General features: G+C 38.7%; 2 protein-coding genes across 5 annotated transcripts in view; both read right to left on the bottom strand.

Annotated features, from left to right (window-relative positions):
• Window positions 1–22,771, bottom strand: part of ank2a (ankyrin 2a, neuronal) — an 80,647-nt gene that overhangs the window by 22,952 nt on the left and 34,924 nt on the right. For all 4 annotated transcript variants that reach the window (XM_088301753.1, XM_088301752.1, XM_088301748.1 and 1 more), the window contains 26 exons: window positions 21,462–21,560; window positions 20,891–20,989; window positions 20,696–20,794; window positions 20,523–20,621; window positions 20,375–20,447; window positions 19,099–19,225; window positions 18,969–19,035; window positions 18,799–18,902; window positions 18,438–18,473; window positions 17,345–17,569; window positions 17,125–17,223; window positions 16,209–16,363; window positions 15,469–15,680; window positions 15,185–15,392; window positions 15,027–15,123; window positions 14,719–14,947; window positions 14,199–14,324; window positions 13,991–14,113; window positions 13,851–13,883; window positions 13,746–13,767; window positions 4,541–12,247; window positions 3,973–4,050; window positions 3,688–3,819; window positions 3,415–3,555; window positions 3,133–3,343; window positions 2,585–2,663 (listed from right to left, as the gene is read on the bottom strand). In XM_088301753.1, the coding sequence (XP_088157879.1) occupies window positions 2,585–2,663; window positions 3,133–3,343; window positions 3,415–3,555; window positions 3,688–3,819; window positions 3,973–4,050; window positions 4,541–12,247; window positions 13,746–13,767; window positions 13,851–13,883; window positions 13,991–14,113; window positions 14,199–14,324; window positions 14,719–14,947; window positions 15,027–15,123; window positions 15,185–15,392; window positions 15,469–15,680; window positions 16,209–16,363; window positions 17,125–17,223; window positions 17,345–17,569; window positions 18,438–18,473; window positions 18,799–18,902; window positions 18,969–19,035; window positions 19,099–19,225; window positions 20,375–20,447; window positions 20,523–20,621; window positions 20,696–20,794; window positions 20,891–20,989; window positions 21,462–21,560 (10,680 nt within the window). The remainder of the gene's footprint in view (window positions 1–2,584; window positions 2,664–3,132; window positions 3,344–3,414; window positions 3,556–3,687; window positions 3,820–3,972; window positions 4,051–4,540; window positions 12,248–13,745; window positions 13,768–13,850; window positions 13,884–13,990; window positions 14,114–14,198; window positions 14,325–14,718; window positions 14,948–15,026; window positions 15,124–15,184; window positions 15,393–15,468; window positions 15,681–16,208; window positions 16,364–17,124; window positions 17,224–17,344; window positions 17,570–18,437; window positions 18,474–18,798; window positions 18,903–18,968; window positions 19,036–19,098; window positions 19,226–20,374; window positions 20,448–20,522; window positions 20,622–20,695; window positions 20,795–20,890; window positions 20,990–21,461; window positions 21,561–22,771) is intronic.
• On the bottom strand, window positions 79–2,551 carry LOC148332321 (uncharacterized). The gene is made up of 2 exons (XM_088302211.1): window positions 995–2,551; window positions 79–198 (listed from the first exon to the last, which is right to left on the bottom strand). Exons 1-2 carry the CDS (start codon window positions 2,549–2,551, stop codon window positions 79–81), a joined length of 1,677 nt encoding a protein of 558 aa, XP_088158337.1.

Here is a 22,771-nt window from a genome sequence, read left to right as displayed (position 1 = left end):
TTTTACGTGAAATGCCACACTCAACTTCTTCACATGTAATATGTTTTTCAACAGACTTTCCCTGGTGTTTGCCCACAATTATAAGGGGTTGTTCAGCTGCTTTTTCAGAAAAAGAGGAATGTTGGATTTTGGGTCTGCTGTTTTCAAAACCATGTTCGAGACAAATATCTGAGCATATGTCTTTGGGTTGTAGTTTATCTGCAGTGCGGGGTAAGAAAATGTCACCCTGTGTCTCTTTTTCCTTTTTATTCAATTCTGAAAATATGCAACACTTTGTAACTGATAATCCTTCCTTTTTAGAGGATGATGATATATTATCTTGCCTGTTGTTTTTGACCCAATCTTCTTCATAGGAAGGTTGTCCTTTACATACCGTCTTTGTTTTATCATTTGGAAATTCTAAAGTGTACTTTGGTCTTTCCACAAAGTTAAAGTTTACTGGTTTATTTACTTTCATTTCTGATAAACCGCTCGCTGTCTTCATAGATGATGTATTTAATTTTTGTTCTGAAATAATATTTGCTTGCGTTGATTCTTTCATCCAACTGTAATCTAAATCATTGTTAATTTGATTGTTTTTTGCTGTGTTTTTTCTTATTTCTGTTTCACAAGCTTCAGGGTCATTTGTTGATTGTCTTAAGACAGAAGGTTGAGGTGCCAACTTGGAAAACCAATAATCAAGAAATGATTCCTTACTTGCTTTCTCTTCTTTAAGGACTTGAGTACTACATTGAACTGACATTTCTTTTTCATTTATATCGTCTACTCCTCCTTTCTCAATTGTTTCATAAATTTGTAGTGATTCAGACTTTTTTGCATTGGGGTTGCTCCCATCATAATATTCAATCAGATTTGATGAAGGTTCATTCATATTATCCTGGAGATCAGTTTTTTGTTGTGACACATGTGGTAAGAAATAAGCATTTGATGTTTTGTAACTGTCATCTTCCAGATATATGTGATCTTGGGACAACTTTGCTTCCAAAGTGCTAACCTTGACCAGTTCTGTGTGATGTTGTGATACTTGAGATAAGGATGGAGTATCCCCTGAATACTGTAAAAAATAATCGCAATACTGACTCATAAGTTGGGAACGGGTTGGCTCAGAGAGCAAGAGCTCAAGGAATGAGAAACTACACTGAGAAGTCAGAGACTGTGGTGAAAAGGGACGGCAATCCATATCTGACAACTCATATTCATGACTATTTGTGCCTAAATCTCGCAAAGCCTTCTTATTTAAATAGTTTACTTCATGCAAATGCTCAGAAAGCAAAATGCTTGGAGTCAAACTTGGAAATTCTTGATGCATATGTAGACTGTCAGGTAAAAGTGGATTGTGTTTTGCAACTTGAGAATCACATTTTTGTGCAGGTTTATCTATTCCACCGAATTGCATTCTACTATCACCCACATTTGAAGGATTGAGATCTGAATTATTTTCAGTAATTTCTAGTGAAGTATATTTATCAGAACTTGAAAAGAGTGCCCAACTAACATCCATTATAGGAATGTCTGTCGTAAAACCCCTCCTTTTGCTGAGAGGAGAGTCAGGAGACATTGCCCTGTAATCACTGATGGACATGACAGATTCGGGTGATGAAAGTCTGGGTATATTGTCACTTAATGTCCAAAATTCTGTTGGTGAGAAACTCCTTTCATAAACACAAGTGTCATAATCTATGGATGTGGAAGACAATGTTTCATTTTGCTCAGATGTCTGTCGTTCAAAGATAGGCAGATAAAGGCTGGAAGAGACAGTCTTTGCCCTGGATCTCTCACTGTCTGGACTGATTGAACTACAAATATCAGAGCTCTCTGTTGAGTCATAGGCCATGTGAGTGTTTTTACTATCATCATTTAGTCGGTACTTGGCTGTAGTAATAGTGGATTCCACTGTCTGGACTTCATCGTCATCATGATCGTCATTATCATCATCAATGAAGGACATGTTATCCGGAAACCCAACATTACTAACTTGGGGTTTTGTGTCATCATTGTCATCATTGCTTGATGTAAATTGATTGTAGCCAAAGTTCACATCAGGAGCCTGTGGGCTCTTGGGATGACCATGGAATTCTTTGAAGAATTGGGCTGCAAGTTCATCTACACACTTCCGTGAGACTTCACTTTTTCTATTTATATCTGTGTTTTCTTCAGTTATTGCGAGAGTTGCTTGGTGAATCTTTGGTGAAGTAAACATGGTAGGACCAGCGGTTCCTCTCAACTTCTCTTTAGAGTAATTTAGTGTGCCAACCTGGGAAATACAGTATTCATGAATCTCTTCAAAGTCAGTCTCAGCTTGGTCTGACTCAGATAAGATCAGACTAATGTCACTGATCGAACCCGATGATGGCAACTTCAATGTTTCAGGTGACCACTGATCCTCTTTCGTAACATATGTCCCAGAGAAATTTTGGCTGCATTTCTGTTTGACTTGGCACTGACCACTACCAGAAAAAGGCCTGGGGACATGAACTTCAATATTGCAGGAAATTTGCTGGTCTTTCACTTTGTACTCAACATCATAAACTTGAGTTGCTTCGCTCTTCATTGCAGCTTCTCTTTTGATGGGGAGCGTACTTACTTGCTCTTCCAAGTTGACATAGCGTGTACGCTCATGCGAAATTACATCATCTGAAGTCCACAGAATAGGGTTGAGTTCACTGTAACAGACACAAGAGAGACCGTCCGAAATCAAGCCTTCAACATATGTTGTGTGAAATCCCTAAACTGTACAACTGTCACAGATATTGGAGATGAGCTTTGTCATAAATTAACAATTTCCTGATCATTTAGGTGAAATTTTATAATTTCATGTGGCACATCTGATTGTCTCTGATGGCATGCTAATGTGGCACAGTACACATGTAAAGAATGTTATGGTGCGTTTATAAGTTCTCCACATTAACACATTATCCAGAATGCACCATGTGTAGCAGATGTGATTTTGCCATCCCTGAGTGTCTTTTAAGCGCTTTAATTACACCCCAGTTTGTGCGATAAAATGAATGAGTAACTGTTTTATTAATCATGATATCAATGTCCCAAAAAAATAATCCTGTTTATTTTTCCAGCCATAACATACACTACATCACATATTTAGAAATCACATAAACAAAATTGGCAATTTACTGTGAGATCTCGAGTTCGTCCAAAAGGTCACCATGCATGCTCTCGGAGTGGCTATGTCCAGCAGGCTCCGCCCATGAAGGAATGTCAAGTAGAGAAGCAACAGAAAGGTCCTCTTCAGAAACAGCTGGGGGAGGTTTGCGATCCGATTCAACTCTTCTCACAATCCTGGGGCTGTCCACATCTTCTTGCACTGAAGACAGAGCCACCGACACTGGGGGAAAAAAACCCATTAAACACACACATACACACACACACGCACGCACACACAAGACACAAAACCACCTTCACTATGGTCCAATGTCTTCTCGATTTCTGCATAGGTTCTGGAGGTTTGTTCTTGAATTGACTTGTTCATCTGGGTTTCAATTAGATGAACAATATCCATCCGGTTGATCTTGGTCAGTCTCTTAATCAGGCAATCTTCTGTGGAATTATTTCATAATGATGGTCAGAAGCATGTACAGTAGATGTATTTTATATCTAGTGTTTTTTTTTTTTTTAGAAATCATCAAATCTATCTTTTTGAACAATATGAAATAATGAAATGAAATGTACCTGTGGCATGTTTGCCTTCCCGTTCAACCCAATGTTGAAGTAAAGCATGACTCTGTTCTTGAAGTGAATTGGGATTCTGTGTTCTAACTATTTGGATGTCATCCTCATTGAATTCCAGTTCCCTTGCTAGCTCTAGGGAATAGACAACACAATATGAGAGGAATATTGACTTTTTTTTTTTTTTTGCTGAGAAAATAATAACATACATTTTTCCATAAATATTAGCATGATCAAAGTTGATTTTGATAAAAAAAAGAAGGAAAATCTAGATAAATGACAGCTTACCAGTCCAGCTGAAGCCAAGGAGATCTGCAATGATAGCTAATGTCTCCTCTTTCCTGTCAGCATCATCCTGCCAATCCACTAAAATACCACCACATTAAAACAAAACATTTTTAACTGCATATGTTCAAATCTTACGCTGTAAATACATCTACAAGTATTTTTTTCCCAAGAACTACGGCTTTACGGATATTAACACACCTGAAATTAAATGTGGAAATGTAATGTTGACGAAAAGATAAAGGTTGGATTCATCACGCTAAAGCGTTTCCAAAATATGATTATATGGTCAAGATCAGCAGATGAAGCTTAGTAATATTAGCCAAGCTAAATTAGTATCAGCGATACCAATAGTCTGCATCAAAATAAGCTTGTGAACTAAAACCAACATGACCATTCAATCTTGAGATAGGACACAGACACAGATGAGATGGACAAGTAACTCTTCAACATGCAAAACACCACAACATGCATACACGTGATCGCAGAATGCTCTTACGAAGAGGAAAAGAGTTCTTGCTGCCAGGGAGAAGAACTAGAAAAACAAAAGCCTGTGTAGACCTGGCCATACCTGCCATGCACTCTGGAGTTTGGTCATCGGTGATTCTCTGCATCTCATTTGCCACCGTGTCATCCCAGGTAGGCCTAGATTCAAACACATCCACTGTACCAGAAGATGCTTGCCCCGCCTTTAAATGATCCAAATCTAAACTGCTTGAGGTTGGAATGTCATACATAAAGATGACAGAATCTAGACTCTTGTGACTAGAGCTGCTGATGTCATCGGTATCCAACGAAACAGATGATTCTTCAGTCTTAGATATTTGGATTTCTTTCATTTGTTTTGATGAAGGAAGGGGACTAGCTGAGGAAAGGCTAGAGTCATTTGTGGGTTTTGCACTATCAGAACAACTCCTGCTGTTTTTACCAGAGGCTTTACTAGGACCACCATCTGTCTCAGATCTCGTTCTGCGGATCATAGTTGGGTCTTCGGTTTTGCTAACTAAATCAGGCTCGCAGTTCTTATGGGATCTTTTCAGTTTTAATTGACTATCCTCCGTTGTTATGCTACCTTGATTGAAAATTGTCTGTGCACCTGAAAAAGACATTTCAATGACTGAGCACTGATCATCTTCCTCATCCTCATCAGCAGATGAGTATACGAAATCACAGCTTTGATTTTGGTATGCTAATGTATCCATGTTTAGGCTTGACTGAAGATCAGCAATTGTGGAGGCACAATAGTTTGCATCAAGGCCAATAAGGCTTTTGTCATCACCTTCAATAATAGTTAGCTTCTCCAGTCTGGTGGGGGAACCAAGCTGAACTTCTGTTGAGCTACCAAGGTCAGCTTCAGAAAGGTGCTTGTCACTCTTTGACTTCTCACATGATGGTGTCAGAAGAGTTCTGGGTTTGGGAGTAGGAACAATGAGCTTTGTCGGCTTCTGTGGGATTTCCCCTCCAACTGATTCACAATCGTCAAATTTCGATAAGCAGCTTTGCTCTTCCTCCGTCTCCTCTGAAATAACTTCATCAACTGGATGTCCCTCTATTTGAATAAATCCATATCCTTCAACATCTTCATCAAAACTTCTTGTCAGATCAATTGCACCCCCTCTGGTCATTTCAAATAACTTTCGCTCTTCAAACTGAAATTGATCAGGGGTTTTGTCATCACTTGGTGGTTGAGCAGGTGATTTAGGAAGTGTTTTCCTGTCCCCCGTATGATCATAATCATTATAATTCCTCTGTTCATAAGCTTGTCCATTGTAGTCTACAGACTCGTCAAACTTGGATGCAAAATATTGGGCTTCTTCAGAACACACTATAGTCGAAGGTTCTGTAATTTCTTGCAGTAGGTTTTCGTTTTTGTTATCTGGATGGAGACCTTCTGTAACAAAACTGTAGCAATGCAAATCAGCACCACTGTTTGGATTACTATCGCTGCCATGTATTTCAGATGGGCTTCCTTTAAAGAGCTGTGGAGAGTCTTCACTTCCTGGACACTCTGTCGTTATTTGTGACTCAAATTCATCCCTCTCTTCATGCATACTGTGACTTGACCCAATATCAGTTTCAAAACATTCCTCTACTGTAGCCGTACCTTGGACCATTTGTATATCTAGCGCAACATCCTCATGATCACTTGCCTGTGATGGTGTATATGGGGATTTATCGCTCTTTGTTTTAGCTTCCTCTTCCATTTCGTCAAAAGTTTTGATCCGTGTAGCCATTTTAAACATCTCCTCCTCTGGGGTAAATTGATTGCTTGTGGAATAATCCCCCTTTTCATCTTCATGGAAAGATTCATCACCTTCCATTTGCATAAAGTTTTCTGATTCATTGTCATCTTTCCCCATATTTGTGTCAAAATCTAAACATGCTTTAAGTTGTGAAGCATAGTCCTCATACACAGCTGCCTTGACTGGCAATGTCCTGTCTCCAGGGTCCTCTGATTGAGTGGGGCTTCCTTCAAGAGAGTCTGGAATAGGAGATTCCCCAGTAGGGCTTGGCTCAATGGAATCAGGAGATTTCTTTGAAGATATATCTTCCATTTCCGGACTTGCTTCCAGAGAGTCTCGTGGATAAATCTCTTTAACTGGTTCATCAAAACCGTCATTGTCAAGGTTCTTAAAGTCAACTGGCCTTTGAGGTATAAATTGGCCAATGGTGCCAAAATTTGTATCCTCTATTGAGTCATTCTTGAATTCACCCAGTGTTTCATATCGCTCTCTAAATTTCTCTGTACTTTCACTGTATTCACTAAAATGTGACTCAACAGCAGGAAACATTTTTGCTGCATCCTCTTCAACCAGGGAACTCTTCCAACTTTCCTCCATCACTTCATACGTCTTGCATTTACTCTGCTTCGATATGGTATCATCTGATTGCGTGCTATTTTCAGGAGAAAATGGACGATTGGTTTCTTTGGTTCCAGCCAAAGCTTTGATATTTATTTCACCAGAAACAAATGAATAAACGTCCGTCTCTTCTTCGTTTGTTAAGACACTCCGCTCAAACGTTTCCTCAATACCCTGTTGTGGTGGTTGCTCTTCATTTTTTGTTTCGCGACACTGATCCAAGTCAGTTGTCATGATGCACACCAACCCTGACATATCTTCCACTGCTGTGGGTTCCTGGTAATCTGTTTTCCTGCCAATGCAGTCTTCTTCAAGTAACCATTCATCAGTTGGAATGTCTTCATTATCGTTGCCCACTGCAAGTTCTTCATAGACCTCTCCCAAACTGGAGCGAGGTGTCCTATTCCCGTCTTCTGTTATGACAGTTTTATCGAAAAGCTTCTCTTCTGTGAAAATCTTAACCTCATCTGAGGCAAAAGAGTGAATGTCTTTCTTGCTTCCCTTTGTTAAAATTAGTTGTTCAAAATTTTCTTCAATTATATTCTCTTGTGGTGGTTGATCTGGAACAGGCATCTTTTCTAGACTTTGATCCAAGTCATTTTTCATGAAGGACACCAACCCTGACATATCTTTCACTGCTGTGCATGCTTGGTTATTGGTTTTCCTGACAATATGAACTTCTTGAACCATTGGTTCATCAATTGTGATTTCTTCATTATTGTGGTTCATCCGAGGGGCCAAAATAAGTTCTTCAGAGTCATCTCCCAAACTGGACCAAGGTGTCTTATTTCTGTCTTCCCTTATATTAGTTTCCTCCAAATATTTATGTTCCGTGCCAAGCCCAGACTCATCAGAAGCAAATGAGTGAATATCTTTATTTGTTCCCTTTGTTATGATAAATTGTTCAAAATGTTCCTCAATGACATTCTTTTGTGGTGGTTGATCTGGTACAGACCTCGTTTCGTCACTTTGATCCAAGTCATTTTTCATTAAGGACACCAAACCTGACATATCTTTCACAGCTGTGGAGGCCTGGTTATTGGTTTTCTTGCCAATATGGACTTCTTCAAGTAATGGTTCATCCATTATCATTTTTTCACTATCACTATTCATCTGAGGGACCACTGTACATTCGTCATAGTCATCTCCCAAACTAGAACAAGGTGTCTTATTTCTGTCCTCTCCAATATCAGTTTCTTCAAAATGTTTTTGTTCTGTGCCGAACCCAGCCTCATCAGAAGCAAATGGGTCAATGTCTTTATCTATTCCAAGGATAATTTCTTGAAAATTTTCATCAATTATATTCTCTTGAAGTGGTTGGTCTGGTACAAACCTTGTTTCTGCACTTTGTTCCAAGTCATTTTTCATTAAAGACACCAAACCTGACATATCTTTCACTGCTGTGGGTTCCTGGTTATTGGTTTTCATGCCAATATGGACTTCTTCAAGTAGTGGCTCATCCATTTTGATTTCCTCATTATCATCATTCATCTGAGGGATGACTGAAAGTTCGTCATCGTAGTCATCTCCCAAACTGGAATGAGGTGTCTTATTTCTGTCCTCTCCAATATCAGTTTCTTCAACATTTTTCCGCTGCGTGCTGAACACATCCTTGTCAGAAGCAAACGGGTGAACATCTTTATCTAATCCTAGGATAATTTGTTGAAAATTTTCCTCAATTATATTCTCCTGTGGTGATTGGTCTGGTACAAACCTTGTTTCTACACTTTGATCCAAGTCATTTTTCATCAAGGACACCAAACCTGACATATCTTTCACAGCTGTGGGCTCCTGTTTATTGGTTTTCTTGCCAATAGGGACTTCTTCAAGGAGTGGTTCGTCCATTATGATTTCTTCATTATCATCATTCATCTGAGGGACGACTGAGAGTTCGTCATCATAGTCATCTCCCAAACTAGAACGAGGTGTCTTATTTCTGTCCCCTCCTCCATCAGTTTTTTCAACATTGTACTGCTCTGCGCCGAACACATCCTCATCAGAAGCAAATGGGTGAGTGTCTTTATCTCTTCCTAAGATCATTTCTTGAAAATTCTCCTCAATTATACTCTCTTGTAGTGGTTGGTCTGATACAAACCTTGTTTCTACACATTGATCCAAGTCATTTTTCATTAAGGACACCATACCTGATATATCTTTCACAGCTGTGGTCTCCTGGTTATTGGTTTTCTTGCCAATACGGACTTCTTCAAGTAGTGGTTCGTCCATTATGATTTCTTCATTATCATTTATCTGAGGGATGGCTGAGAGTTCGTCATCATCGTCATCTCCCAAACTGGAACGAGGTGTCTTATTTCTGTCCTCTCCTCTATCAGTTTCTTCAACATTTTTCTGCTCTGTGCCGAACACATCCCCGTCAGAAGCAAATGGGTGAGTGTCTTTATCTCTTCCTAAGATCATTTCTTGAAAATTCTCCTCAATTATACTCTCTTGTAGTGGTTGGTCTGATACAAACCTTGTTTCTACACATTGATCCAAGTCATTTTTCATTAAGGACACCAAACCTGACATATCTTTCACAGCTGTGGGCTCCTGGCTATTGGTTTTCTTGCCAATATGGACTTCTTCAATTCCTGGTTCGTCCATTACGATTTCATTATCATTATTCCTCTGAGGGACGACTGAGAGTTCGTCATCATAGACATCTCCCAAACTGGAACGAGGTGTCTTATTTCTGTCCTCTCCTGTATCAGTTTCTTCAAAATGTTTCTGTTCGGTGCCGGACCCATCCTCATCAGAAGCAAATCGGTGAATGTCTTCATCTAACTGTAGGATAGTTTGTTGAAAATCTTCCTCAATTATATTCTCCTGTTGTGGTTGGTCTGGTACTAACTTTGTTTCTACACATTGATCCAAGTCATTTCTCATCAAGGACACCAAACCTGACATATCTTTCACTGCTGTGGGCTCCTGGTTATTGGTTTTCTTGCCAATATGGACTTCTTCAAGTAGTGGTTCATCCATTATGTCTTCTTCATTATCATTATTCATCTGAGGGACAACTGTGAGTTCGTCATCATAGTCATCTCCCAAACTGGAATGAGATGTCTTATTTCTGTCCTCTCCTATATCAGTTTCTTCAAAATGTTTCTGTTCTGTGCCGAACCGAGCCTCATCAGGAGCATGTGGGTGCATGTCTTTCTCTTTTCCCTTTGTCAGGATAATTTGTTCAAATTTTTCCCCAGTGATAGTCTCTTGAAGGGGTTGATTTGTTACAGATGCGGTTTCTAGACACTGATGCATGTCAATTTTCATTAAGGACACTAACCCTGACATATCTTTCTCTACTGCAGTTGGTTTGTAATCTGTTTGCCTGCAAATGTGGACTTCTTGAAGTAACGGTTCCTCAATAATATATTCTTCTGCTGGGTGACTTGGTACAGACTTGTTTTGCAGATACTGATCTAAGTCCGTTTTCATTAAGGACATCATTCCTGACATGTCTTTTGTTGATGTGCATGCCTGCTTATCTGTTTTACTACTAATGTGGACTTCTTCCAGAATTGGTTCCTCCACCATGATTTTTTTTACTTCATTATCATTGTTCATCTGATGAGTGAATGCAAATCCTTCATCAATGATTTGATTATCAATAGGAGAAATAGTTTCCCGGAATGAGCTGCAGATTGGTTGTCTATCAACAAAAGGCTTAATATCAGACCCCTCCAGCTGATAGGTCACATCTAAGGTTGTGGATGTTTGCTTGAATAGCTGGTACTCAGGACTTTCTTCAAGCTCAGCCTTGATGTCAGCACTGAAGTCCTCAGAAGGCCTGCGGTCAGGGCTTATCTGCAAATCTTCAGATAAAGTCAAACCGGTGTTGATAGAGAGCTCTTCAACTTCCATCATTCCCCAACCCCTCCCCGTTAATAGTTCTTTTTGAGGACTAGTACTCCCTTTGTCATGCTGAATTGTATCGGCAATGCCTATGTTGTTCCCAAAACAAACAACATCTGACATTAACGCTGATGCATCAAGGGACTTGTCAATTGTAGTTTGAATTTGAGATTTTGGCTCCTGCGGGCTAGTGGCTTCTTTGAGAGCAATTGCTTCCGGTGCTGAACTACTTCGAGGAGCATTGGAGTCGTACTTCAAAAGCTCATCTTGACTTTTTGAAATCTCGTTCCCAAACTGGAATGCTTTTGTTAGCTCTTTAACAGACATACTTTGCTTTTCAAAAGGCTCAGTTGACTTTCTGCATGTGTGAATACTGTCATCACAAAATGTGACCGTCTTACCAATATTCGCATCAGAAATTAGTAGTGATTCCTTAGAGGTATCTTTAAGAATGCTCGTTGGTAGATTTACAGAATCCGCTTTGTCACTTCTCCGAAAGTCATTTTCATCATGAGGAACTCCGAGGTGTTGACTTTTGGGTTTCTGTGGAGATTTTGGACTTTGGTCAGTCCCCTTTATATCTTCAAAATCTGCTAATTCACTTGTTTGTGTGGAATCACAAGACTCCAAAGCTTTGTGCTCAAAAAGCCCTGATTTATTTTTTGAAGGGTCCTGGCCGGTTTGGAATGCTTTCATCAGCTCTTTAACAGACATAGTCTCTTCTAACCTTTCTGTCTGAGATCTGGGAGATTTGGGAATGCTGGGAAGCTGTGGCATTTCACTCTCCAGTTTTGGTTTTGAAAGGTAGGATCTTGAAATCTGTCCCTCCTCCTCTTCAACTTTGTTTTGTAAGGCTTTGACTCGGTCCTTTATTGATCCAATGGTTGTCTCAATCACACGAGGAGAAGCTGGCGGATTTATCGATGGTGCAAAAACTAGACAACTCTCATTTAGAACAACATCACCGTCTAAAGACTCCTCAGAGCTCATCCTTTCCAACTCTCCCTCTGAGCTACTATATCCAGAACGTTCTCTATCTCGTATCTTCCTCCTAATAGGTTTCTTGATGTCAGGGGGCCTTCGTTTACCATCAGACTTCACAAGTTCTACAGTTTCTTGGACTACCTCCTCCTGAGAATAATCCATCAATGCGGCTTGCTGTTCCATTTTTTTGTCTATGCCAAGGTATGACTCAATGTGCTCTGTGGATAGTCTGCCTAAAGTGCTCTTTGTCTCAACATTCCTTGCTTCAAGTGACTCTAAAACAGAGAACCTCTTTGTTTTTCTTGCACTATCCTCAGTATTACTAATCCGGTTACTCTGAATCCCTCCAACCTTCCCATGCATCTCTTGGAGTTCATAGGTAACAAACGTTTCCTTTTCTTCATTCCACCCAGAGCAATCTGATTCCAAATGTTTCAAGCGATCTAATGGCTCCGAATTCACAACAGGAATTTTAATGTCGGACGTGTCAGAGAGAAGATCCGGGCTTGCAAGGGTTGCAGGGTCCAGAGGCTGACTCGTTTTCAGTGAGAATGTCTCCATTGATTCAGATTCATCATCTTCAGTAAAAAAAAGTTCATCAACCAAAAAGGGTAAATGGCATAGGGGACAAATGAAGTGGGGAGGAGAGACATCAGAAAACTTTGATCAAGACAATGCTGTTAAAATCCAGACTGAGTTCAGAGATCAAGAAGGATGGATAGGACAGAGAATAAGGAAGTCTTCAGAGACCAAAAGATGAAAAAAAGGACCAAAAAACAGGAAAAAGTGATCCAGAAGAGTTCTAGGTGAGTAGAGCAGCAATAGCATAAGCAAAGCCAAGAGAAGTACTATATAAGGAGTTTGTATGCTTTTAATAACATTTGATAAAAATAGCAGTGTTCCAAATAATGTAAAATGAAATCAAACATAACTAGAATAAAATCAACAAACAGAGCAAAAAAAAGAAAAACAAACACTGAATGGAACAAAGGGACAGGAATGGAGAACCAACAAACAAAAATCTCTCAAGATTGCTGCTGACATGGAGAGTCATGTCTGGCAACAAATTAAGTAATAAAGCCTATGAGAATAAAAGTTTTTAGTCACTGATTAATGAATCCCGACCTCAAAAGAAAATCTGTAAATTGCGATTAAGAATTTGATCTGCATTTCGACTACTATTTTGAGGAATAAAATACTTTAACAACTTAAACACAAATAAAATATCGTGAAATAAAATCATTAAATAAAACTGGTGTGTGGGGCGAGTAGAATCAGCTGAGCTGCACAGTTTTTCACTCAATAATCATAAAATGTGACTACGGGTGTAATTTACTGTGCAGTTGAATAGTTGAAATGTAACTGATTAACCAGTAAAAACAAAGATATCGGATAAAGTGACAACAGAGGGTAAAATTATATTAAAAGTAATCCTGCAAGACAACAAAAAAATCGCTATTATTTCTGTAAAGAGCAAAACTAATTTGCTAAAATAGCACTTATATTTAGGAAATAATATTTTCGTTCTCAAGTTTTAAGTTGATTTAAATAAGTACAATTCAAAGACCCTAAAAAAATTAAAGAGAGGTAGGGAAGCGAAGAAAGTGCCACTATGGAGCAATTAGAGAAAGGGAAATGCACAGCCAGAGCGTAGCTACCAGTAAGGAAATGTTAGTATAGCAAAAGTAACACAGCAAGGGTCATTCAAATTTTAAGTAACACATCAAACAGTGCATATCTTGGCATATACATGTTTTCTATTGCTAACACTGTATGTCACAACCTTTATGATCAGTTTTCATCTGTTAATAATGTCATTGGCATTATCAGGATTCTAAAATGTCTTCTCTAATTACAAATGAAAAGCACATAAAAACTATTGTTGTTTGATGTTTTGGATTAAAATGAACTTTTTAGCTACATAAAGTGGTGTATTGAGATACAAGTCCAATTCGTTCCATGACCATGTTCATGATGCAAAACTGTTGTATCTCAAATCATATTTCCTTTTTGAAATGATTGATAATGGCTGAAATATTTGAACACATTTCTTAAAACTATAAAAGCTTTACTTACATTTCTTGTCACTCTTCTCACTCTGCACGAGAAAGTAGATAAAGCATATTTATCAACAATATTTTATTTTTTGTTGTGATAGTGCATCAGGAAGGTTTTGTTTACCTCGTCATCAATGTCTTGCTCTGAATCAGACTCCTACGAGAAGGAAACAAAAAATATTTGACAATGACAAATTTCACATGAAGTAAAATGTTAATTAATTAATTATTAACAATTAATTTTTAATTCAATTTCAGACTGACCTTGGAATATGTTGGGAGGGTGATGTTAAGGTTGCAAATTGCATTATGGTTCAGACTGCGGTATGTGCGTGGTTCTTTCGTGAAGGAAAGTCGACCGCATGGCTCCTGTGCCGTGTCCCGAATCTGCGTATCAATTCAAAAATACAATTCACTCACTGCGTGAACTAGCAGAAAGCTTAAACGTCTATATCCCTGTGGGCTAACATACTTTAATGAAAAGGGCTAGTCGGTTCTCTTTGAAGGCAAAGAAGCTGAAGACATGATGCTGCCCACTCTTTGTTAGAGGCACCAGGTTTCCAAAACAGTCAGCAAATATTGGTTTTCCTTCCAGGACCTGAGTTAATATAACGAGAATTATCATTATTCATTCAGTGCCAAGGTCGAGTTATGTTTGACATATTTATTTTTATTGTCGCGGGTTAATGTGGTCTGCTGTACTTGTCCTTTAAATTGCAAGCACTGGAGGACTGGTACTGAACCAAACTACCAATAGAGGGTAGTTTTGGACCATTTTAGAGCTCCCTGTTTGCCAACTGTTTACAGAGTGAGGAGGAGGACTTTGCTTTCATGGCGACCAATTTGAAGCATACATTCAAACAGGTAACATATGTTCTGATAGGATGCATGCAAAATGAAAAAAAGTCAATCAAAAGTCACTCCTAATTGTTGATCACACTTTAGAATCCCTCTTCTAGATTTAACTCCTCCCACTCAATGTCACACTGCACCTCAACATCTCGACTTCGTGCGACTTCTGTGAAGTTTTCTTGCTGCTCCAATGTCTTGTCCATTTTGTCATCAGTCATGCAGAAACAGCGAAGTCGTGCTTCAATGGGGTCTAAGGTCTTGGCAAAGATGACAAACTTGGCCATGTATGGGACACAAATGATCTCTCTGTACAACTGAGAGCCAAAACTAACAGAGTCCTGGACTTGTCGACAGTCTATAAGCCAGAATCTAAAAAAGTGAACGAGAGAGAGTCAATGACATTACAGTCATCACGATACGAAGACATCTTACGACACAAGATCTTTACCTTGCTGATACATTGGTCGTGAAGGAAACACACTGATTAACGAAGGTAAGAGGTGTAGAGCCAGTGATGTCTTCCCATTGAGCTGGTGTTGTCCCGCCTGAAACAGAAAAAGGTTTTGTGATTTGACTGAAAAAAAAAAAGGATTTTCTCAGACTTACCCGTAATACTGCAAAGCAAACGTAAGGTTGGTGTTTCCCCGCTGTACACAGATCCGACTCCTTCATTGTTTGAACTCTTGGGAATAGGGATTGTCATGGTGATTGGTTTGTGGAACTTCCTTCGTCTTGGTTCCAGTGTGACAATTGGACTGAATGTCGCCTTGTTGCCAAGGATCTTTCTAACCACGTCAACTTCAATGGGTTGAGCCTGAGACATTTACCAAAAACCATGAAAACTTGTCATCTTATGAACCACATACATGGAGCTCATGTATGGTACAGACCTGTAGCCCAACTCGGATCTTCTTAGTGAGGGCTCCCTCAGGGAAGACAGCCTGTACCTGAGGAACAAGAGTGCTACTGAGGACGCCACCTTCAGGACCGATCAGATGACTGTCCTGCTTTATCCTCGACACCACGGCAAAATACTGTGGGAAGTCTCGTGTGATGATGCGGCAGATTCTTTTCTTCTCGAGCTCTTCAGGGGAATCCAGTTCTAGGGAAATTCGGAGATATTCAACATGAGCAATGGCAAATCTCAACTTTTATCTCCAGTGGTGTTGAAATTTTACATTCAACAAAGACCAAGGAAATTTCAACCCCTGACCAGGTAAAAGCTTAACAAAACAATCTGTAGGAATGCCTTATTAAATGTTTCTCACATATATGTTGCGAATAATTATTTATAATGAAGAGCAGTTATTTTGATACAAAAGACAAACCCACACTCACTCCCGCGCTTTGTGTTCGAAATTTGAATGACCATAATTTAGAATTGGTTCCTGAAAAATATGCCTGTAAGATTGCCCATAATTTCAGAGATTTGACCTTTTCCCGACAATAATTGGATTACAGTGATTTGGGAACTTCTTTCCAAGATGTAATCAAATGCAATCAAACTTTTTTTTTGTATGTTTTTAAGGAATAATTTCCCAAAAGGGGCATTAAAATCACAACCTTGGAAGTCATCTTTTTTTTTTTAATTCCACATGATTGGCATACATTCATTGATTCAACTGCTTACTTTCATCCATTCCGTTAAGTATCTGGTTGAGTTCCTCTTCGGTGAAATCACAGTGGTGCTCCCTCCAGTTTTCTCCCGTTTCACTCCTCAAGATGACCAACTCCCTCTCAGTGCCTCTCAGAGCGGCAAAATGTGGGATCTCCACAATCACAGGACTAACGAGAGAAAAAATAATAAGCGAATTAGAATTATATCAGCAAAAAGGTTACAATATGGCAAACCTGATGTGACACATTTAAATTATGAAGCGCCTTCAAAGGAAAAATAATAGAATTTCAAATATATGGTGTAAGTCATGCAGGATAACATTAAAAGGCATTTTTGTAATAAATAAATGAAAAAATAAAAAAGAAAGGAAAATACTTTGTTCTCTATTCACACCACGCAAAACAACAAAACAAGATCAGTGGATGTACAGGATAAAATCATGAGAATAACTGAACAATAAAACTGAAAAAAATATAACACATTTTAGACTGGTGCTTGAAACCTTTATAAAGACATAATTTTAGTCTGAAAAAACACTTGGTTGTCTCGCAGTGCCACTATTTTACTCAAGGGGTTGTAACCAGAAGAAGAAAAAGCCAATTTCATGAATCATTCCTCTTTTCCTTTTTGAATTGGCATCAATGAAAAAAAAATTCTGATTCTTTAATTTTCTTTTTTTAAATATAATACGATATATATAAATATATTGTTTTTTTCTTTTTTTTTTAAAATTTATTTAACCTGTCTGAATAACTTAGACACTGTGCTGCCCCCTTACTGGTTTGGAGTGCAATTACTCAATAGCCCATCCAGACAAATTATACCTTTAACAATGTCACAAAAGACACAATAACATAAAAAAAAAAAAATTAAAAAAATAAAACAAAAACACGATCTTGGACGAATACTGGATCTTTTCCCCTCCTACCCGAGGAACTTGGTTCCTGGAGGACCCAGTTGCAGGATGCGACTGACCAGGCTCTCGCCCTCATTCAGAGGGGGCGGAGCTGTGGGAAGGTGAAGCTTACTGATCCATGTGCAGCACAGGAAGGAGTGAAGAAGACAGTATGAACAGAACACACCGGCGTAAAACCACTCACACATCCCAACAGCCACTCACACTGACTCCAACTTCAACACACACTTACCCCAAGAACTGGGCTCCTGTGGGTCCCACTTCAATGATACGACCAGCCAGCCCCTCACCTTCGACCATAGGGGGCATGGAGGCCAGACGGTGTCTTTTCACGAGCCTGCATGTGACCCTCGTTGGTGCAGAACACTTCCGTGGGGGCACGATGATTCTTAGGCCGTTATGACGGCAGCCTCGCATGGCCCCACCTCTTGCGTCTACCATGAAACTGACCAGAAAGCTAAAAGACAGTTGCATACAACAATGAGCATAAAAGCTTGTATTATGTAGAATAATTTTGTTGACTGTGTATGCAATTCCATGCAGACAAAGCAAAGACGGTAAAAGGGGTTCAAGTTCCATCATCATTCAGCATTGATATCAACACAAGGACACAACGGTCACAGTTGGTTCAAGGCAATTTTCAAGTTTCATTCCACTCCATATGTTAGTTGCAAGCAAGGCAGGCAAATAACAAGATTCTCTCTGAAGATTTGTACATCTACATGTGAAAAACAAAAATCCAACAATTTAAAACTTCTTGAAGCAAGTGGCCACACTTGAAGCATTCTGCAAATTGTCTCCACACATTCATTTAAAGATGACCACAGTAATTAAACATGATGTTAATTCACATACTCAGAATTTATCATCACACTTGCATAAACGAACATTATGAATTATTCAAAATATTATTATTATTGTTACAGAGCATTGTTCTCCTTGTTTTTATTATTACTACGTTGAAATAAGGTGAAATATTTGAAACATTTCCTAGTATGATGAAGCTGATCAAACTACGTAATAGCAGAGTAATTAACGTAATACTGTAAATGAATCTCTGAAAGTGTCAATCACTCATCTTTATGATCACAATTTACGATTCAGATATTGTATTGGATCTCATTGGATTGTGTAATTGACAAATCTGGGGAACAGATTTGAGATATCTGTAGTTAATAAGATGAGTAAAAATCATGCATTAGCAAACCATGCATGGAGTAATATGGAGACGGAGGAACGTATTTCAATTTTTATCATTGGGCAAATCTAAGCGCATGAGGAAAAGGGGAAAAAAAAAGAGGAGAGGCAGAACAAAAGAGAATCACCTGCTGTTGTCATGGTCTAGGCAAGGAGACGAATGGCTAAAAGCAGAATACAACAATACACGCAATCACAAATCACAAGAGACACGTGTGAGCACATAGAAGCCACAAGACAATAAAAAAAGAGAAAAAAAACAATTGAAGAGTGAATTAAAGTGAGAAAAAATAAAAGACAGAAAGTAAAAAAGTGACTCACTCTAAACATACAATGACATAAAATGTGTGTTAGCAGCCTCGTTTAAATGATCTAACACCGCTGCAGTGTCACTTCGCCAAGTCACCAGTAACTCTGTGTGTGTGAACGTGTGTTTGTTGTGTGTGTGTGTGTCTGTGCGTGCATGCACGTGTTTGCGTAAAGTCCTACCCAGAGTGCAGCAGACTGGAGGACAACACCACATTATCAAGGTGCTCAGCCCCCCAGCTCAAGCGGAACGAGTCCTTGTCTTGCTCCCTTGACAGTGCTGACACCTAAAGACAAACAAAACAATACTTGTCTTGTGGATTCTTTTCTTCTTAAATATGATTTGTTCTCACTTGATGGCTGGTAATCATGTCCTCGATGAGAACGCCGTCCCTCTGATGGAAGCTTTGGTGCTGAGGCCTGAAATGAATGGGACACATTGAAAAGAAATTAATAAAAAAAATAATAAATATATATATAGACCTGTCTAGGTTGTGGCTCATGTAGCTGAAGCTGTCCAAGTAGTGTCCTGGTAGAGAGTCATCGCCAAGCTCTCGGAGATCCTCGGCTCTCAGGTACTCGCCGCCGTCGCCTGTCATTGTGTCCTCACCTGCACAAGAGACATGCTTGCGGTGTCAGCAAGTACAACATGTTACTTTTATTCAACGTGACAACTTTGCATAATTACTCACCTGACATTAATATAATGTTTTATAAAAAACAAATTAAAAAAACGGGAAAAAACAAGTACGGTTCTCATCATACCCACTGTCAGCCTCATGTCAAAGCCTGCTATCGTACAAATTTAATTTCTTCCTTATACAGTGAATGTGAAAAGTATATTATGGAACGTGTGTTGTTTTTTTTTGTGTCTAAAGTTTTCTACAGCTAAAATAGAAATTTCAGAGTTAGAGGTGTTGGTGTGCTGTTGTGTTGCACAGCAAGTATTTAAACCGCAAGTCTTTCATCTCAACCTGGTCCTCAGTTAGGTCCTAACACTGAGCTGCAGCTAACCTTTTCGGCAATATTCTGGTTGCCGTGGAACACCAACTTAGAGACTTTGAATTGGAAAATAACAGCACTAATCGTGTGGTTTTGTGATTTTGAAACGTTTTCAGGTGATGCAGTAGCTTCAGCTTAATACAGACATGTTTTGTTTAAACAGTGATGACTGCAGACATGCTAAGGCAAAATGTTGAGAATATAGACTGGAGTCTGGGACGAGCAGAAAAATCATGCAAATAATTGTGCATGTAAACAAATGACTTTGTTTACATAGTGTTGAGATGCTAATATGAAAAATAGACGTGCTGGCATCTGATTTAAGATTTCACTCAATGTCACAGTGAGTTTTTAGATTCATGTAAAAATGGGTTGATTTTGGGGAATAGGAGTGGAGTACTTGTATTTGTTTTCATTTTTATTATCATCAAATAAATGTTCTTAAATAGGGTAATAAGTAGGGTAGTGTGAATAAAGAATAAAAAAGTATTTTTTTCTTTTTCTTTTTTAAATGTTTAGGTCCCTCCGAAGAAAACACCAGCAGTATAAAACACTGAATTTGAACACAATGCTAGTGGTGCATAACAAATTAGTATAATGCCCACACCAGATGAGCCGACAAAATGCAGCAGTACCTTCCAGCTCAGAGAAAGGATCATCTTCAAACCCCAGAGCTATGAAACGTAACGCTTTTAACACTACGTAACCCAGAATATGAAGACTCCAATTTATATTAAATGAAAAAAAAAATCCTCACCTTCTTCGTCAGACACATCAAGGATTTCTGTCATGGTCTCTGGGACGTTAAGTTTGTGTTTCTCTGTGACAGTCTAAGAGGACAGAAAAAATGTTAAAGAATAAAATGCATCTTATAACGAATTGAATCAAACAGTCACAGTAATTACTGTTGTGGTCGTGATGACTTCCTCTGTGACCACTTTCAGTGTGTCGACCACTGAGATGTAACCCAGACGCCTGGCAATGGATAGAGCAGTGTTTCCATTCTAAGATAAGGAAATATCAATTATTTTTTTGTTTGTTTTTTTCACCACAAAAAAATATTTTCTGTCCTTCGCACCACTGTAGTCGCACTTGGTTTGGCCCCATGCTGCAGCAAAACATTGATTATGTGTGTGTTCCCTTGTTGTGCTGCCTGGTGGAGTGGTGTGTATCCATTCTACAGGACAGATTGAACACAAGTGCTGTTAGGTTTTGTAGTGTGACCAATAAAAACTACAATATTAGAGCTCTAAAACAGTTATTTGGATCTTACCTTAGTTTTGGCGTTGACACTTGCACCTTGCTGTAACAGGAAGTTGACCATCTTGGCATTTCCATAGTGACAGGCTACGATTAGAGGTGTATAGCCAAGCTGATGTGTGGGAAAAAAAAGAGCAGCAGATTTTATGATTTATTGTCAGTTTACAGATGACAAGTTTTCAGTTTCGTAATAAAAAATTGCTAGTTGGTGCAGATTCGGAATCAGGGGTAAAATAATCTAGAAATATTTACTTGTATGTCCGATTAAAAAATTTAATAAAAAAATGTTGATCAGTGTCATCCAACAGATAAAATAAAATCTATCAATCCTGTTGACTATGTTGCTGGTGTGAGATGTGACCATTAAACTAATGAGCTACTTTGCAGATTATAAGGTACAGTAAGTATGGTCATTAAAATATTGCAGTACGTCCTTAAGGTCAGTAAGTGGTGGAAATTCCCTGAAAAAAAAATCACTCAAAACAGACATAACATGTCTGTAGCATGCTTGTGTCAAAATACCCCAAGACGAAGAACTAGAATTTAATAAAAAACAAATGCTAAGATGCGTTTTGTATGTGCACCTTTGTTTGCTGATCCAGGTTGGCGTCATGTTTGGCTAATACTTCTGCAGCACTGACCCTGTCCTCTTGTGCTGTGAGATGCAGAGGAGTCAGTCCACTCTGTAAGACAACAAGACACCGTGGGTCACGATAAAAAGCAATGACGAGTTCATTACACGTGCAGTGGCAACGTATGGGGATCATGTGTTCAGTAAATGCAGCAAAACATTATTTATGTAAACTAGGTTGGGATTTTGCATGAAAATATATGCTGCATCTTGTGGCATAGGGATGACGTCAAGGCAAAGTGCTTTGACACTTTTAACGGACTGGGGATTGTTTTCTGGCCCATAATTGCTTTCGATATGGAACCCTAGCAGAAAGTATAGGATCATATGACTTAGAGCAGGTGTGGGCAAACTACGGCCCGGGGGCCACATGTGGCCCATTGAACGTTTTAATCCGGCCCGCCGAACTTGAAAAAAATTAAATGAATAAACCTTGTTAATATTTTATTTTCTAAATACTGTGTTTTTTCAACGACATATATATTTTTGTAATGTTTTTGTTCACTTTCATTTAAAATTAAATGTTTTTTTTTTTTTTTCTCCCGTGAGGTGGTTACCAAAACACTCCATCCATCTATTCCTGGTCCGGCCCCTCTGTCAAATTTTAGAACCCATTGTGGACCCCCATTCAAAAAGTTTACCCACCCCTGACTTAGAGGATATTCATTCAGTAGACCAAAAAGAAGATCATAGACATGGCACAAAACTAAAGTAATTTCTAATGGCAACATTCTAGCTTTAAAAAAACACTAAAAGAAATCAAGAAAAAAATGGTCGTTAGTTTCAGTTATATTTTTAGACCAAGTAAAGGGAAAAAATGAAAAAATCTGAGAAAATTGGAGCCAGATTTAAGAGTTGTTTATCACTCATTAAGATCATGCCGTTGATACTGCCAACTGTTATAAAAGACAAAAGTGGTGTAAAAGACTACTAGCTGTGTGGTGTAGTGTTATTTTGTTGTTGTTTTTATTTTTTCTGCAGAATTGAGGGAATCCTCATTTTTTCTCTCTGCTTGGTCAAAACAAGTAAGTTACTATGTACTATGATATGACGATGTCCATACCTCACAATATGACACAATATGATATTATCACAATGATAACGATCGTTTGGTGTCGTATCTTTTTTTTCTTCAAATGTAAACAACTAAATGAATGAATGATTTTTAATTTTTGCCAGAGGTTGAAAGTTCAACATCATATGCATTTGGGTAGACAAAAATACCAGTTTGACTCTCTGAGCACCAACACAAAAATATTGGTT

Source organism: Idiotropiscis lumnitzeri, chromosome 8, assembly GCF_059441095.1.
Source record: "Idiotropiscis lumnitzeri isolate Australia: NSW breed Sydney's pygmy pipehorse chromosome 8, RoL_Ilum_1.0, whole genome shotgun sequence".
In the NCBI taxonomy this organism is placed as follows: Eukaryota; Metazoa; Chordata; class Actinopteri; order Syngnathiformes; family Syngnathidae; genus Idiotropiscis; species Idiotropiscis lumnitzeri.
Note: the sequence above shows the minus strand (reverse complement) of the source record. Positions and strands in the feature narration are given on the sequence as shown.

What these genes read in the sequence shown, in the direction of transcription:
- LOC148332321 (XM_088302211.1), bottom strand. Translation starts at nt 2,551, where the DNA reads ATGAAGAGCGAAGCAACTCAAGTTTATGATGTTGAGTACAAAGTGAAA. An exon ending in ATCACACAGAACTGGTCAAG is followed by an intron (nt 199 to 994) that starts GTTAGCACTTTG and finishes CCCGCACTGCAG; the next exon opens with ATAAACTACAACCCAAAGAC.